Below are 16,657 nucleotides of genomic sequence, written 5' to 3'. Positions count from 1 at the left end.
TTATCAGTATAAAATACACCTGTCCACAACCTCAAACAGTCACACTCCAAACTCCACTATGGCCAAGACCAAAGAGCTGTCAAAGGACACCAGAAACAAAATTGTAGACCTGCACCAGGCTGGGAAGACTGAATCTGCAATAGGTAAGCAGCTTGGTTTGAAGAAATCAACTGTGGGAGCAATTATTAGGAAATGGAAGACATTCAAGACCACTGATAACCACGCAAGATCTCACCCCGTGGGGTCAAAATGATTACATTTTGATCATGAGCAAAAATCCCAGAACCACACGTGGGGACCTAGTGAATGACCTGCAGAGATCTGGGACCAAAGTAACAAAGCCTGCCATCAGTAACACACTACGCCGCCAGGGACTCAAATCCTGCAGTGCCAGACGTGTCCCCCTGCTTAAGCCAGTACATGTCCATGCCCGTCTGAAGTTTGCTAGAGTGCATTTGGATGATCCAGAAGAAGATTGGGAGAATGTCATATGGTCAGATGAAACCAAAATATAACTTTTTGGTAAAAACTCAACTCGTCATGTTTGGAGGACAAAGAATGCTGAGTTGCATCCAAAGAACACCATACCTACTGTGAAGCATGGGGGTGGAAACATCATGCTTTGGGGCTGTTTTTATGCAAAGGGACCAGGACGACTGATCCGTGTAAAGGAAAGAATGAATGGGGCCATGTATCGTGAGATTTTGAGTGAAAACCTCCTTCCATCAGCAAGGGCATTGAAGATGAAACATGGCTGGGTCTTTCAGCATGACAATAATCCCACACCGCCCGGGCAACGAAGGAGTGGCTTCGTAAGAAGCATTTCAAGGTCCTGAAGTGGCCTAGCCAGTCTCCAGATCTCAACCCCATAGAAAATCTTTGGAGGGAGTTGAAAGTCCGTGTTGCCCAGCAACAGCCCCAAAGCATCACTGCTCTAGAGGAGATCTGCATGGAGGAATGGGCCAAAATACCAGCAACAGTGTGTGAAAACCTTGTGAAGACTTACAGAAAACGTTTGACCTCTGTCACTGCCAACAAAGGGTATATAACAAAGTATTGAGATAAACTTTTGTTATTGACCAAATACTTATTTTCCACCATAATTTGTAAATAAATTCATAAAAAATCCTACAATGTGATTTTCTGGATTTTTTTCTTCTCATTTTGTCTGTCATAGTTGAAGTGTACCTATGATGAAAATTACAGGCCTCTCTCATCTTTTTAAGTGGGAGAACTTGCACAATTGTTGGCTGACTAAATACTTTTTTGCCCCACTGTATATATATGTACCCATTCTTATTCATCCCTTTACATTTGTGTGTATAAGGTAGTTGTTGTGAATTTGTTAGATTACTTGTCAGATATTACTGCGTTGTCAGAACTAGAAGCACAAGCATTTCGCTACACTCGCTTTAACATCTAACCATGTGTATGTGACCATTAACATCTGCTAACCATGTATATGTGACCAATAACATTTGATTTTAAGAGCATTCTTTCTCTAATTTATTCATACCAGTAAAAACCGACAAATGCAGAGTATCAACATACACAATCACAAGAACTAGTCTGAATGTGAAGTTGAATGACGTAACACTTACATCATGGATATATAACAAACTCCACAAACAGTATTTCAACAAAGCACTGAACAAGACAAACATTTATAGAAATGTCATGTTTGGCCTTGCAGATAGTTGATGGTTGGCAGGACTCTTAACATCTTGGTTTGATCGCTGTACTTGACTGACTCCATCTTCTCTTGAGTGAAGCTGTACTTGCCCCACTTTCCACTTTCAAAACGTCAACCATGTTTACTGTCCCTAAATCAGTTTTCCCTCAAACTTACTAGGAGTTGTTGCTAGGAGTGCCTGTTTTTGTATGAAAATAAGCTTTCTGAAAAGATAAACATTTTCTGTCCAAGGAGGCTTCTCTCCCAATACAGTTTTGTATATCAAAGCAACACAGTGTGAACTGAACTGTCCGTTTTGGGATCATAGAGCATAGTACATTTACTGTATAACCATTTTTCCTGAGGATTTGAAACCTTAACCCTAATCTATAGCTTCAAGGACATCTTCTTCACCTCCATCTGTTGACACTCCTCCTCCCTTTGCTTTCTCCTCCTTTCATTACTTCATCGTAAGGAGCCAAGAGGCAACCCCATCTGGCACTTATATCATTTCTCTGCTCATAGAATCTTAATAATGTTCTTGAGCTAATGATGTGCTTGCCTCTTGGGCCTCCATGTATAGCTAAACAGATATGCCAGTTCATCTTTGTTCATTTGACAGAGTAGGGCACCTGTAGGTCGGTGACGTCAGGCAAGCTGTCTGCGTATAGTTCTTTAGTCAGTTTTAAGGTCCTTGTGGAAAATGAAACCAGCTCATTGCCACACTTTGTCAGTTAAAACACCTGTGTGTGTGAAATACTACACATTTTACACAGTGAACATATCAAGCAGCAACATACCAAACAATAAAACAGTCAATTACAAAATACCTCCCAGAGTAACCTAGAACCATTTGGAAGGACTAAAAAAACATTTAAAAAAACAACAAGCCCTTTTTGTTGTAAGAGCTGAGCATTCTCCTACTTGTATAACAAGAAGTCTTCATTGAACAGAAGTACTGCAGAATTGAAAGTTTAGCCTCTCTGGGTAGAGAACATTATACCACTCTGCACAGTTTAATTCCAACAGTACTCAATATATACAGTGCATTCGGAAAGTATTCAGACCCCTTCCCTTTTTCCACATTTTGTTACGTTGCAGCCTTATTCTAATATTTTTTTTTATTTTTTATGATGTGGAAAGGCACACACCTGTCTATATAAGGTTCCACAGTTGACAGTGCACGTCAGAGCAAAAACCAAGCCATGAAGTCGAAGGAATTGTCCACAGAGCTCAGAGACAGGATTGTGTCGTGGCACAGATCTGGGGAAAGGTACCAAAATATTTCTGCAGCATTGAAGGTCCCCAAGAACACAGTGGCCTCCTTCATTATTAAATGGAAGAAGATTGGAACCACCAAGACTCTTCCTAGAGCTGGCCACTTCGGGGGAGAAGGGTCGGGGGAGAAGGTTTGGGAGGTGAACAAGAACCCAAAGGTCACTCTGAAAGAGCTCCAGTTCCTCTGTGGAGATGGGAGAAACTTCCAGAAGGACAACCATCTCTGCAGCACTCAACCAATCAGGCTTTTATGGTAGAGTGGCCAGATGGAAACCACTTCTCAGTAAACGGCACATGTCTACCCACTTGGAGTTTGCCTAAAGGCACCTAAAGGACTCTCAGACCATGATAAACAAGGTTCTCCGGTCTGATGAAACCAAGATTGAAGTCTTTGGCCTGAATGGAAGAAACCTTGCATCATCCCTACGGTGACGCATGTTGGTGGCAGCATCATGCTGTGGGGATGTTTTTCAGTGGCAGGGACTGGGAGACTAGTCAGGATCGAGGAAAAGATTAACGGAGAAAAGTACAAAGAGATCCTTGATGAAAACCTGCTCCAGAGCGCTCAGGACCTCAGACTGGGGTGAAGGTTCAACTTCCAAAAGGACAACAACTCAAAGCACACAGCCAAGACAACGCAGGAGTGGCTTTAGGACAAGTATCTGAATGTCCTTGAGTGGCCCAGCCAGAACCCACACTTTAACCCGATCGAACATCTCTGGAGAGACCTGAAAATAGCTGTGCAGCGATGCTCCCCATCCAACCTGACAGAGCTTGAGAGGATCTGCAGAGAAGAATGGGAGAAACTCCCCAAATACAGGAGCGCCAAGCTTGTAGCGTCAAACCCAAGAAGACTCAGGGCTGTAATCGCTGCCAAATGTGCTTCAACACAGTACTGAGTAAAGGGTCTGAATACTTATGTAAATGTGATATTTCCACTTTTAATAAATGTCGAAAATTTGTTTTTTCTTTGTCATTATGGGGTATTGTGTTTAGATTGAATATATATATATATATATAATCCATTTTAGAATAAGACTGTAACAAAATGTGGAAAGAATCAAGGGGTCTCAATACTTTCTTACTGCACAGTGTGTGTATATATATCAATATATCCTCTTTCTTCTGAAAGTTATTGAACAAGTTGTAATCATGAACTTCAGGTCACCTCCTGGCTTCAACACTAGGGGAGCAGGCTTACACAGGTTCTACACCTCAGACCTGGACTCCCATTGGAACAAAATGTTTGTCCTGCATAGAGGTGAGAACTATTTCCCTCTGTCAGACTTTGTGGTGTTCTGGCACCTTATGAGACACATCCACTCCCAGGGGGCTAGCGTCTGATCACCACCTGCTCGTAGGGCCCCGCGCCAACCCTGAAAGAGAACGTCACACACGTTATTATCTAACCAGCAACAACTCACACCAAACAAGTGAAAGGGTGTTACTGAAAAACACTTCACAACAAACAATCACATTCTATTAATCATATATTCTATCGATTGGCCCTTGTGCATTAAAGGGACAGTGCAAGATTTTGACAATTAAGTATTTTATCTACTTAATGGATACATGATTTTTGTCTGCGTCCAGTATGAAGGAAGTTAGAGGTAGATAGTTAATTGACAAAATTATGCCCTATCCCTTTAAATGTTATCCGTGATTCAGTGACAGTGATTGTTGCTAGGAGTGCCTGCTGTTGTGTGTCCCTTTGTAGTCATTCTATCTCTATGGTGTCACCCACTTTCTGATGCATTAGGTAATAATGTCACCCACCTGGTGTGTTGGCTTCCCAGCGCTGTGCTTCCACCAGGACCAACAAACAGCCTGAGCCCCTCCTCTGTAACGCACAAACAAGATACTGTCAATCAACGCAAGGTCGCCACGCTGCCAAAATGGCCTGTGGTTATTTGCTTAGCCATCTAAAAATAAGTGGTTATTGACAAGCATTCTTTAGTGTGAGAGAGACAGGGAGTGGAGGGGCTTTACCGTGAGAGAGACAGGGAGTGGAGGGGCTTTACTGTCAGTGAGACAGAGAGTGGAGGGGCTTTACTGTGAGTGAGACAGGGAGTGGAGGGGCTTTACTGTGAGTGAGACAGGGAGTGGAGGGGCTTTACCGTGAGAGAGACAGGGAGTGGAGGGGCTTTACTGTGAGTGAGACAGGGAGTGGAGGGGCTTTACTGTGAGTGAGACAGAGAGTGGAGGGGCTTTACTGTGAGTGAGACAGGGAGTGGAGGGGCTTTACTGTGAGTGAGACAGGGAGTGGAGGGGCTTTACCGTGAGAGAGACAGGGAGTGGAGGGGCTTTACTGTGAGTGAGACAGGGAGTGGAGGGGCTTTACCGTGAGAGAGACAGGGAGTGGAGGGGCTTTACTGTGAGTGAGACAGGGAGTGGAGGGGCTTTACTGTGAGAGAGACAGGGAGCGGAGGGGCTATACCGTGAGAGAGACAGGCATGGCAACTGCTCGGCCTCCGAACACAAGGCACTACAGATGGTAGTGCGAACGGCCCAGTACATCCCTGGGGCCAAGCTTCCTGCCATCCAGGACCTCTATATCAGGCGGTGTCAGAGGAAGGCCCCAAAAATTGTCAGACTTCAGCCACCCTAGTCACAGACTGTTCTCTCTGCTACCCCACGGCAAGCAGTACCGGAGCGCCAAGTCTAGGTCCAAGAGGCCTCTAAACAGCTTCTACCCCCAAGCCATAAGACTCCTGAACATCTAATCAAATGGCTACCCAGACTATTTGCATTGCCCCCCCCCCCCCTCTTTTACACTGCCGCTTCTCTCTGTTGTTATCATCTATGTAAAGTCACTTTAATAACTCTACCTACATGTACATATTACCTCAACTAACCGGTGCCCCCACACATTGACTCTGTACCAGTACCCCCCTGTATAGAGTCTCGCTACTGTTATTTTACTGCTGCTCTTTAATTACTTGTTGCTTTTATTTCTTATTCTTATCCGTATTTTTTAAAACTGCATTGTTGGTTAGGGGCTCATAAGTCAGCATTTCACTGTCAGGTGGAGAGACGGTTAAATACCTGTTGTATTCGGCGCATGTGACTAATAACATTTGATTTGCTTTACCGTGAGAGAGACAGGGAGTGGAGGGGCTTTACCGTGAGAGAGACAGGGAGTGGAGGGGCTTTACCGTGAGAGAGACAGGGAGTGGAGGGGCTTTACTGTGGGAGACAGGGAGTGGAGGGGCTTTACTGTGGGAGACAGTGAGTGGAGGGGCTTTACTGTGGGAGACAGGGAGTGGAGGGGCTTTACTGTGGGAGAGATAGGGAGTGGAGGGGCTTTACTGTGGGAGACAGGGAGTGGAGAGGCTTTACTGTGGGAGACAGGGAGTGGAGAGGCTTTACTGTGGGAGACAGGGAGTGGAGGGGCTTTACTGTGGGAGACAGGGAGTGGAGGGGCTTTACTGTGAGAGAGACATGGAGTGGAGGGGCTTTACTGTGAGAGAGACAGGGAGTGGAGGGGCTTTACCGTGAGAGAGACGGGGAGTGGAGGGGCTTTACCGTGAGAGAGACAGGGAGTGGAGGGGCTTTACTGTGGGAGAGACAGGGAGTGGAGGGGCTTTACTGTGGGAGACAGGGAGTGGAGAGGCTTTACTGTGGGAGACAGGGAGTGGAAGGGCTTTACTGTGGGAGACAGGGAGTGGAGAGGCTTTACTGTGGGAGACAGGGAGTGGAGAGGCTTTACTGTGGGAGACAGGGAGTGGAGAGGCTTTACTGTGGGAGACAGGGAGTGGAGGGGCTTTACTGTGAGAGAGACAGGGAGTGGAGGGGCTTTACTGTGGGAGACAGGGAGTGGAGGGGCTTTACTGTGAGAGAGACAGGGAGTGGAGGGGCTTTACTGTGAGAGAGACAGGGAGTGGAGAGGCTTTACTGTGAGAGAGACAGGGAGTGGAGGGGCTTTACTGTGAGTGAGACATGGAGTGGAGGGGCTTTACCGTGAGAGAGACTGGGAGTGGAGAGGCTTTACTGTGAGAGAGACAGGGAGTGGAGGGGCTTTACCGTGAGAGAGAGAGGGAGTGGAGAGGCTTTACTGTGAGAGAGGCAGGGAGTGGAGAGGCTTTACTGTGAGAGAGACAGGGAGTGGAGAGGCTTTACTGTGAGAGAGACAGGGAGTGGAGGGGATTTACTGTGGGAGACAGGGAGTGGAGGGGCTTTACTGTGGGAGACAGGGAGTGGAGGGACTTTAATGTGGGAGACAGGGAGTGGAGGGGCTTTACTGTGAGAGAGACAGGGAGTGGAGGGGCTTTACTGTGGGAGACAGGGAGTGGAGGGGCTTTACTGTGAGAGAGACAGGGAGTGGAGGGGCTTTACTGTGAGAGAGACAGGGAGTGGAGAGGCTTTACTGTGAGAGAGACAGGGAGTGGAGGGGCTTTACTGTGAGTGAGACAGGGAGTGGAGGGGCTTTACCGTGAGAGAGACTGGGAGTGGAGAGGCTTTACTGTGAGAGAGACAGGGAGTGGAGGGGCTTTACCGTGAGAGAGAGAGGGAGTGGAGAGGCTTTACTGTGAGAGAGGCAGGGAGTGAAGAGGCTTTACTGTGAGAGAGACAGTGCGTGGAGAGGCTTTACTGTGAGAGAGACAGGGAGTGGAGGGGATTTACTGTGGGAGAGACAGGGAGTGGAGGGGCTTTACTGTGGGAGACAGGGAGTGGAGGGGCTTTACTGTGGGAGACAGGGAGTGGAGGGGCTTTACTGTGGGAGACAGGGAGTGGAGGGGCTTTACTGTGGGAGACAGGGAGTGGAGGGGCTTTACTGTGGGAGAGACAGGGAGTGGAGGGGCTTTACTGTGGGAGACAGGGAGTGGAGAGGCTTTACTGTGGGAGACAGGGAGTGGAGAGGCTTTACTGTGGGAGACAGGGAGTGGAGGGGCTTTACTGTGGGAGACAGGGAGTGGAGGGGCTTTACTGTGGGAGACAGGGAGTGGAGGGGCTTTACTGTGAGAGAGACAGGGAGTGGAGGGGCTTTACTGTGAGAGAGACAGGGAGTGGAGGGGCTTTACTGTGGGAGACAGGGAGTGGAGGGGCTTTACTGTGAGAGAGACAGGGAGTGGAGGGGCTTTACTGTGAGAGAGACAGGGAGTGGAGGGGCTTTACCGTGAGAGAGACAGGGAGTGGAGGGGCTTTACTGTGGGAGAGACAGGGAGTGGAGGGGCTTTACTGTGGGAGACAGGGAGTGGAGAGGCTTTACTGTGGGAGACAGGGAGTGGAGAGGCTTTACTGTGGGAGACAGGGAGTGGAGGGGCTTTACTGTGGGAGACAGGGAGTGGAGGGGCTTTACTGTGAGAGAGACAGGGAGTGGAGGGGCTTTACTGTGAGAGAGACAGGGAGTGGAGGGGCTTTACTGTGAGAGAGACAGGGAGTGGAGAGACTTTACTGTGAGAGAGACAGGGAGTGGAGGGGCTTTACTGTGGGAGAGACAGGGAGTGGAGGGGCTTTACTGTGGGAGACAGGGAGTGGAGAGGCTTTACTGTGGGAGACAGGGAGTGGAGGGGCTTTACTGTGGGAGACAGGGAGTGGAGGGGCTTTACTGTGAGAGAGACAGGGAGTGGAGGGGCTTTACTGTGAGAGAGACAAGGAGTGGAGGCTTTACTGTGAGAGAGACAGGGAGTGGAGGGGCTTTACCGTGAGAGAGACTGGGAGTGGAGAGGCTTTACTGTGAGAGAGACAGGGAGTGGAGGGGCTTTACCGTGAGAGAGAGAGGGAGTGGAGAGGCTTTACTGTGAGAAAGGCAGGTAGTGGAGAGGCTTTACTGTGAGAGAGACAGGGAGTGGAGAGGCTTTACTGTGAGAGAGACAGGGAGTGGAGGGGATTTACCGTGAGAGAGACAGGGAGTGGAGGGGCTTTACCGTGAGAGAGACAGGGAGTGGAGGGGCTTTACCGTGAGAGAGAGAGGGAGTGGAGAGGCTTTACCGTGAGAGAGAGAGGGATTGGAGAGGCTTTACTGTGAGAGAGGCAGGGAGTGGAGAGGCTTTACTGTGAGAGAGACAGGGAGTGGAGAGGCTTTACTGTGAGAGAGACAGGGAGTGGAGGGGATTTACCGTGAGAGAGACAGGGAGTGGAGGGGCTTTACCGTGAGAGAGACAGGGAGTGGAGAGGCTTTACTGTGAGAGAGGCAGGGAGTGGAGAGGCTTTACTGTGAGAGAGACAGGGAGTGGAGGGGATTTACCGTGAGAGAGACAGGGAGTGGAGGGGATTTACTGTGGGAGACAGGGAGTGGAGGGGCTTTACTGTGGGAGACAGGGAGTGGAGAGGCTTTACCGTGAGAGAGAGAGGGAGTGGAGAGGCTTTACTGTGAGAGAGGCAGGGAGTGGAGAGGCTTTACTGTGAGAGAGACAGGGAGTGGAGAGGCTTTACTGTGAGAGAGACAGGGAGTGGAGAGGCTTTACTGTGAGAGAGACAGGGAGTGGAGGGGATTTACCGTGAGAGAGACAGGGAGTGGAGGGGCTTTACCGTGAGAGAGACAGGGAGTGGAGGGGCTTTACCGTGAGAGAGAGAGGGAGTGGAGAGGCTTTACTGTGAGAGAGAGAGGGAGTGGAGAGGCTTTACTGTGAGAGAGGCAGGGAGTGGAGAGGCTTTACTGTGAGAGAGACAGGGAGTGGAGAGGCTTTACTGTGAGAGAGACAGGGAGTGGAGGGGATTTACCGTGAGAGAGACAGGGAGTGGAGGGGCTTTACCGTGAGAGAGACAGGGAGTGGAGAGGCTTTACTGTGAGAGAGGCAGGGAGTGGAGAGGCTTTACTGTGAGAGAGACAGGGAGTGGAGGGGATTTACCGTGAGAGAGACAGGGAGTGGAGGGGCTTTACTGTGAGAGAGACAGGGAGTGGAGTGGCTTTACTGTGAGAGGGACAGGGAGTTAAGGGGCTTTGAAAAAACGAGTCAACTGAAATAGCTAATCAAAAAGTCCATTAGGTACCTTTAGAGTCCATTAGAGCCCTTCCAGACTCATATTAAACATCTCCAATCCAAATCAAATCTAGAATCGGCTTTCTATTTCGCAACAAAGCCTCCTTCACTCACGCCGCCAAACTTACCCTAGTAAAACTAACTATCCTACTGATCCTCGACTTCGGCGATGTCATCTTCAAAATAGCTTCCAACACTCAGCAAACTGGAGGCAGTCTATCACAGTGCCATCCGTTTTTGCCAAATCACCTTATACCAGCCACCACGGGGACCTGTATAACCTAGTTGGCTGGCCCTTGCTACATATTCGTCACCAGACCCACTGGCTTCAGGTCATCTATAAGTCTAGGTAATGCTCCGCCTTATCTCAGTTCACTGGTCACGATAACAACACCCACCCGTAGCACACGTTCCAGCAGGTATATCTCACTGATCATCCCCAAAGCCAACACCTCATTTGGCCCGCCTTTCCTTCCAGTTTTCTGCTGCCAGTGACTGGAAAGAATTGCAAAAATCGCTGAAGTTGGAGACTTTATTTCCCTCACCAACTTTAAACATCAGCTATCTGAGCAGCTAACCGATCGCTGCAGCTGTACATAGTCCATCTGTAAATAGCCCACCCAATCTACCTACCTCATCCCCATACTGTTTTTATTTACTTTTCTGCTCTTTTGCACACCAGTATCTCTACTTGCACATCATCATCTGCTCATTTATCACTCCAGTGTTAATCTGCTAAATTGTAATTATTCGCTCCTATGGCCTATTTATTGCCTACCTCCTCATGTCTTTTGCACACACTGTATATAGACTTTCTTTTCTCTACTGTGTCATTGACCTGTTTGTGTTATTGGCTTGTTTATTGTTTACTCCATGTGTAACTCTGTGTTGTTGTCTGTGTCACACTGCTTTGCTTTATCTTGGCCAGGTCGCAGTTGCAAATGAGAACTTGTTCTCAACTAGCCTACCTGGTTAAATAAAGGTGATCTGGCCTACCTGGTTAAATAAAGGTGAAATAAAAATACATTTAAAAAAGCAGAAGAAAGTAACCATAACTTGTGATGTGTACAGGACAGTAGAGTCTGTCTGATGTGACTGGTGTATGCAGAGCTCTGCCAGGAGTCATCTCTCACATACTAAACTCTCTCTCCACTATGGCCTATATTCCTGCTAGTATCCATGGAAACAGTTTCCTCTACAATAGACTCCACTAAATCTTGGCTGCAGTCTCTGAAGAAAGAGAGCTGGGTAAAGTCTAGTGCTCTGAGCTAGTCTAAGTGTCTGAGCTGGGTAAAGTCTAGTGCTCTGAGCTAGTCTAAGTGTCTGAGCTGGGTAAAGTCTAGTGCTCTGAGCTAGTCTAAGTGTCTGAGCTGGGTAAAGTCTAGTGCTCTGAGCTAGTCTAAGTGTCTGAGCTGGGTAAAGTCTAGTCCTCTGAGCTAGTCTAAGTGTCTGAGCTGGGTAAAGTCTAGTCCTCTGAGCTAGTCTAAGTGTCTGAGCTGGGTAAAGTCTAACCCTCTGAGCTAGTCTAAGTGTCTGAGCTGGGTAAAGTCTAGCCCTCTGAGCTAGTCTAAGTGTCTGAGCTGGGTAAAGCCTAGTCCTCTGAGCTAGTCTAAGTGTCTGAGCTGGGTAAAGTCTAGTCCTCTGAGCTAGTCTAAGTGTCTGAGCTGGGTAAAGTCTAGTCCTCTGAGCTAGTCTAAGTGTCTGAGCTGGGTAAAGTCTAGTCCTCTGAGCTAGTCTAAGTGTCTGAGCTGGGTAAAGTCTAGTCCTCTGAGCTAGTCTAAGTGTCTGAGCTGGGTAAAGTCTAGTCCTCTGAGCTAGTCTAAGTGTCTGAGCTGGGTAAAGTCTAGTCCTCTGAGCTAGTCTAAGTGTCTGAGCTGGGTAAAGTCTAACCCTCTGAGCTAGTCTAAGTGTCTGAGCTGGGTAAAGTGTCTGAGCTGGGTAAAGTCTAGCCCTCTGAGCTAGTCTAAGTGTCTGAGCTGGGTAAAGTCTAGTGCTCTGAGCTAGTCTAAGTGTCTGAGCTGGGTAAAGTCTAGCCCTCTGAGCTAGTCTAAGTGTCTGAGCTGGGTAAAGTCTAGTCCTCTGAGCTAGTCTAAGTGTCTGAGCTGGGTAAAGTCTAGTCCTCTGAGCTAGTCTAAGTGTCTGAGCTGGGTAAAGTCTAGTCCTCTGAGCTAGTCTAAGTGTCTGAGCTGGGTAAAGTCTAGCCCTCTGAGCTAGTCTAAGAGTCTGAGCTGGGTAAAGTCTAACCCTCTGAGCTAGTCTAAGTGTCTGAGCTGGGTAAAGTGTCTGAGCTGGGTAAAGTCTAGCCCTCTGAGCTAGTCTAAGTGTCTGAGCTGGGTAAAGTCTAGTGCTCTGAGCTAGTCTAAGTGTCTGAGCTGGGTAAAGTCTAGCCCTCTGAGCTAGTCTAAGTGTCTGAGCTGGGTAAAGTCTAGTCCTCTGAGCTAGTCTAAGTGTCTGAGCTGGGTAAAGTCTAGTCCTCTGAGCTAGTCTAAGTGTCTGAGCTGGGTAAAGTCTAGTCCTCTGAGCTAGTCTAAGTGTCTGAGCTGGGTAAAGTCTAGCCCTCTGAGCTAGTCTAAGAGTCTGAGCTGGGTAAAGTCTAGCCCTCTGAGCTAGTCTAAGTGTCTGAGCTGGGTAAAGTCTAGCCCTGAACATTGAGCTAACATCTAGCATGGTGAGCGTACCCTCAGCGCTGGAGTCCAGCAGGCCGTGGCTGAAGTCCTGGCTCTGGAGGATCTTCTCCACGATGTCGTCAGCGTCTACCCGTGTGGCGTCTACCCTCTTCAGCTGACACTCCACCGAGCTCTGCTTCACTGGATGCCTGAGACACACACACACACACACAACGTATGTACACACACCATGTATATACACACACACACACACACACACACCATGTATATACACACACACACACCATGTATATACACACACACACCATGTATATACACACACACACCATGTATATACACACACACACCATGTATATACACACACACACCATGTATATACACACACACACCATGTATATACACACACATGCACACACACACGTGAGAAAGAAAGAAGGGGGGGGGGTTCAGGTTGAAAGGTCAGAGGTGAGTGAGTATGTAGATATTACCTGCTGAGTCTCTCTGAGGAGGCAGAGTGGGGTGGGGGGGGGGGGGGGGGGGGGGGGTGGGTGTTCAGGTTGAAAGGTCAGAGGTGAGTAAGTGTGTAGATATTACCTGCTGAGTCTCTCTGAGGAGGCAGAGCTCTTTGCGGGGGTGAGGGGGTGTTCAGGCACGGGGGAGCAGGAACAGATGACAGAGACAGGAGGTGTAGAGCGGGCCTCCCTCTCAGCCCCCCGGTCCACGCTGGGTTCAGGAATACTGCCGATGCCTGTGGAGGCGGAGCCCGCTGAGGGGTTCCTCTTGTGTGTGAGCTCTGATAGGCTGGAGGAACGTGAGTGACCTGAGCTATAGCCTATGGGGAACGAGTAGGCAATGTTACACTCCACACGACAGTGGCAGACACTTAATGGAGACAGATTTCACAACCACAAAGATAACTCTGAGGGCAAGCATACTATTCATAATCTTATTTAATTGATAATAGATTGTTGCCTTTTGTAATATCTGGTTCAGACGTGGTGTTTAGATACCTGACACTTTGGACTGTTGGCTGGCATAGCTGGATGTTCTAGAGTGGCCAGATGCTCTCGGCTCATCAGGAACAGACACACACTTCCCTGGGGGCTCTGAGCAGGAGGGGATAGCAGCACAACGTCAGCACAACATTGACACAACATCAGCACAACATTAGCACTAATGATTAATGAATAACAAGGTTCAATCCTGCCATACTGCTGTAAATCAATTCAAAAGTGTCCAGAGCTGTGAGTGTTTGGGTGAGTGTTCCTGGTACGCAGAGGCAGGCTGTGTGTGTATGGGGAGACAGGGTGTGTGTGTATGGGGAGACAGGGTGTGTGTGTACGAGGAGACAGGGTGTGGTGTGTGTGTGTGTGTGTTTTCCTGGTACCCAGAGGTGGGGTATGTGTGTGTACCTGGTATTGGGAGGCAGGGTGTGTGTGTGTGTACCTGGTATGGGGAGGCAGGGTGTGTGTGTGTGTACCTGGTATGGGGAGGCAGGGTGTGTGTGTGTGTACCTGGTATAGGGAGGCAGGGTGTGTGTGTACCTGGTATAGGGAGGCAGGGTGTGTGTGTACCTGGTATGGGGAGGCAGGGTGTGTGGGTGTGTACCTGGTATGGGGAGGCAGGGTGTGGCTGTGTACCTGGTATGGGGAGGCAGGGTGTGGGTGTGTACCTGGTATGGGGAGGCAGGGTGTGGCTGTGTACCTGGTATGGGGAGGCAGGGTGTGGCTGTGTACCTGGTATGGGGAGGCAGGGTGTGTGGGTGTGTACCTGGTATGGGGAGGCAGGGTGCGGCTGTGTACCTGGTATGGGGAGACAGGGTGTGGCTGTGTACCTGGTATGGGGAGGCAGGGTGTGTGGGTGTGTACCTGGTATGGGGAGGCAGGGTGTGGGTGTGTACCTGGTATGGGGAGGCAGGGTGTGGGTGTGTACCTGGTATGGGGAGGCAGGGTGTGGCTGTGTACCTGGTATGGGGAGGCAGGGTGTGGGTGTGTACCTGGTATGGGGAGGCAGGGTGTGTGTGTGTGTGTGTGTGTGGCTGTGTACCTGGTATGGGGAGGCAGGGTGCGGCTGTGTACCTGGTATGGGGAGGCAGGGTGTGGCTGTGTACCTGGTATGGGGAGGCAGGGTGTGGCTGTGTACTTGGTATGGGGAGGCCGGGTGTGGCTGTGTACCTGGTATGGGGAGGCAGGGTGTGGCTGTGTACTTGGTATGGGGAGGCCGGGTGTGTGTGTGTGTGTGTGTACCTGGTATGGGGAGGCAGGGTGTGTGTGTGTGTGTGTGTGTGTGTGTGTGTGTGTGTGTGTGTGTGTGTGTACCTGGTATGAGAAGGCAGGGTGTGTGTGTGTGTACCTGGTATGGGGAGGCAGGGTGTGTGTGTGTGTGTGTGTGTGTGTACCTGGTATGAGGAGGCAGGGTGTGTGTGTGTGTACCTGGTATGGGGAGGTAGGGTGTGTGTGTACCTGGTATGGGGAGGCAGGGTGTGTGTGTACCTGGTATGGGGAGGCAGGGTGTGTGGGTGTGTACCTGGTATGGGGAAGCAGGGTGTGTGTGTACCTGGTATGGGGAGGCAGGGTGTGTGTGTACCTGGTATGGGGAGGCAGGGTGTGTGTGTACCTGGTATGGGGAGGCAGGGTGTGTGGGTGTGTACCTGGTATGGGGAGGTAGGGTGTGTGTGTACCTGGTATGGGGAAGCAGGGTGTGTGTGTACCTGGTATGGGGAGGTAGGGTGTGTGTGTACCTGGTATGGGGAGGTAGGGTGTGTGTGTACCTGGTATGGGGAAGCAGGGTGTGTGTGTACCTGGTATGGGGAGGTAGGGTGTGTGTGTACCTGGTATGGGGAGGCAGGGTGTGTGGGTGTGTACCTGGTATGGGGAAGCAGGGTGTGTGTGTACCTGGTATGGGGAGGCAGGGTGTGTGTGTGTGTACCTGGTATAGGGAGGCAGGGTGTGTGTGTACCTGGTATAGGGAGGCAGGGTGTGTGTGTACCTGGTATAGGGAGGCAGGGTGTGGGTGTGTACCTGGTATGGGGAGGCAGGGTGTGGGTGTGTACCTGGTATGAGGAGGCAGGGTGTGTGTGTGTGTACCTGGTATGGGGAGGCAGGGTGTGGCTGTGTACTTGGTATGGGGAGGCAGGGTGTGGGTGTGTACCTGGTATGGGGAGGCAGGGTGTGGCTGTGTACCTGGTATGGGGAGGCAGGGTGTGGCTGTGTACCTGGTATGGGGAGGCAGGGTGTGTGGGTGTGTACCTGGTATGGGGAGGCAGGGTGCGGCTGTGTACCTGGTATGGGGAGACAGGGTGTGGCTGTGTACCTGGTATGGGGAGGCAGGGTGTGTGGGTGTGTACCTGGTATGGGGAGGCAGGGTGTGGGTGTGTACCTGGTATGGGGAGGCAGGGTGTGGGTGTGTACCTGGTATGGGGAGGCAGGGTGTGGCTGTGTACCTGGTATGGGGAGGCAGGGTGTGGGTGTGTACCTGGTATGGGGAGGCAGGGTGTGTGTGTGTGGCTGTGTACCTGGTATGGGGAGGCAGGGTGCGGCTGTGTACCTGGTATGGGGAGGCAGGGTGTGGCTGTGTACCTGGTATGGGGAGGCAGGGTGTGGCTGTGTACTTGGTATGGGGAGGCCGGGTGTGGCTGTGTACCTGGTATGGGGAGGCAGGGTGTGGCTGTGTACTTGGTATGGGGAGGCCGGGTGTGTGTGTGTGTGTGTGTACCTGGTATGGGGAGGCAGGGTGTGTGTGTGTGTGTGTGTGTGTGTGTGTGTGTGTGTGTGTGTGTGTGTGTGTGTGTGTGTGTGTGTGTGTGTGTGTGTACCTGGTATGAGAAGGCAGGGTGTGTGTGTGTGTACCTGGTATGGGGAGGCAGGGTGTGTGTGTGTGTGTGTGTGTGTGTACCTGGTATGAGGAGGCAGGGTGTGGGTGTGTACCTGGTATGGGGAGGCAGGGTGTGGCAGTGTACCTGGTATGGGGAGGCAGGGTGTGGCTGTGTACCTGGTATGGGGAGGCAGGGTGTGGCTGTGTACCTGGTATGGGGAGGCAGGGTGTGTGGGTGTGTACCTGGTATGGGGAGGCAGGGTGCGGCTGTGTACCTGGTATGGGGAGGCAGGGTGTGGGTGTGTACCTGGTATGGGGAGGCAGGGTGTGGGTGTGTACCTGGT

General features: G+C 50.3%; 1 protein-coding gene across 1 annotated transcript in view; it reads right to left on the bottom strand.

Annotated features, from left to right (window-relative positions):
• Window positions 1–1,482: 1,482 nt before the first annotated feature.
• LOC110530726 (EEIG family member 2) overlaps window positions 1,483–16,657 on the bottom strand; it is a 37,319-nt gene continuing 22,144 nt past the window's right edge. The window contains exons 7-11 of the mRNA XM_036986406.2: window positions 13,511–13,606; window positions 13,095–13,332; window positions 12,552–12,688; window positions 4,727–4,790; window positions 1,483–4,326 (exon numbers count right to left, since the gene is read on the bottom strand). Of these exons, the coding sequence (XP_036842301.1) occupies window positions 4,284–4,326; window positions 4,727–4,790; window positions 12,552–12,688; window positions 13,095–13,332; window positions 13,511–13,606 (578 nt within the window). The 3' untranslated portion in view covers window positions 1,483–4,283. The remainder of the gene's footprint in view (window positions 4,327–4,726; window positions 4,791–12,551; window positions 12,689–13,094; window positions 13,333–13,510; window positions 13,607–16,657) is intronic.

The sequence above is a fragment of the Oncorhynchus mykiss genome, chromosome 8 (assembly GCF_057628025.1).
Source record: "Oncorhynchus mykiss isolate SJ-2025 chromosome 8, ASM5762802v1, whole genome shotgun sequence".
Taxonomy (NCBI): Eukaryota; Metazoa; Chordata; class Actinopteri; order Salmoniformes; family Salmonidae; genus Oncorhynchus; species Oncorhynchus mykiss.
Note: the sequence above shows the minus strand (reverse complement) of the source record. Positions and strands in the feature narration are given on the sequence as shown.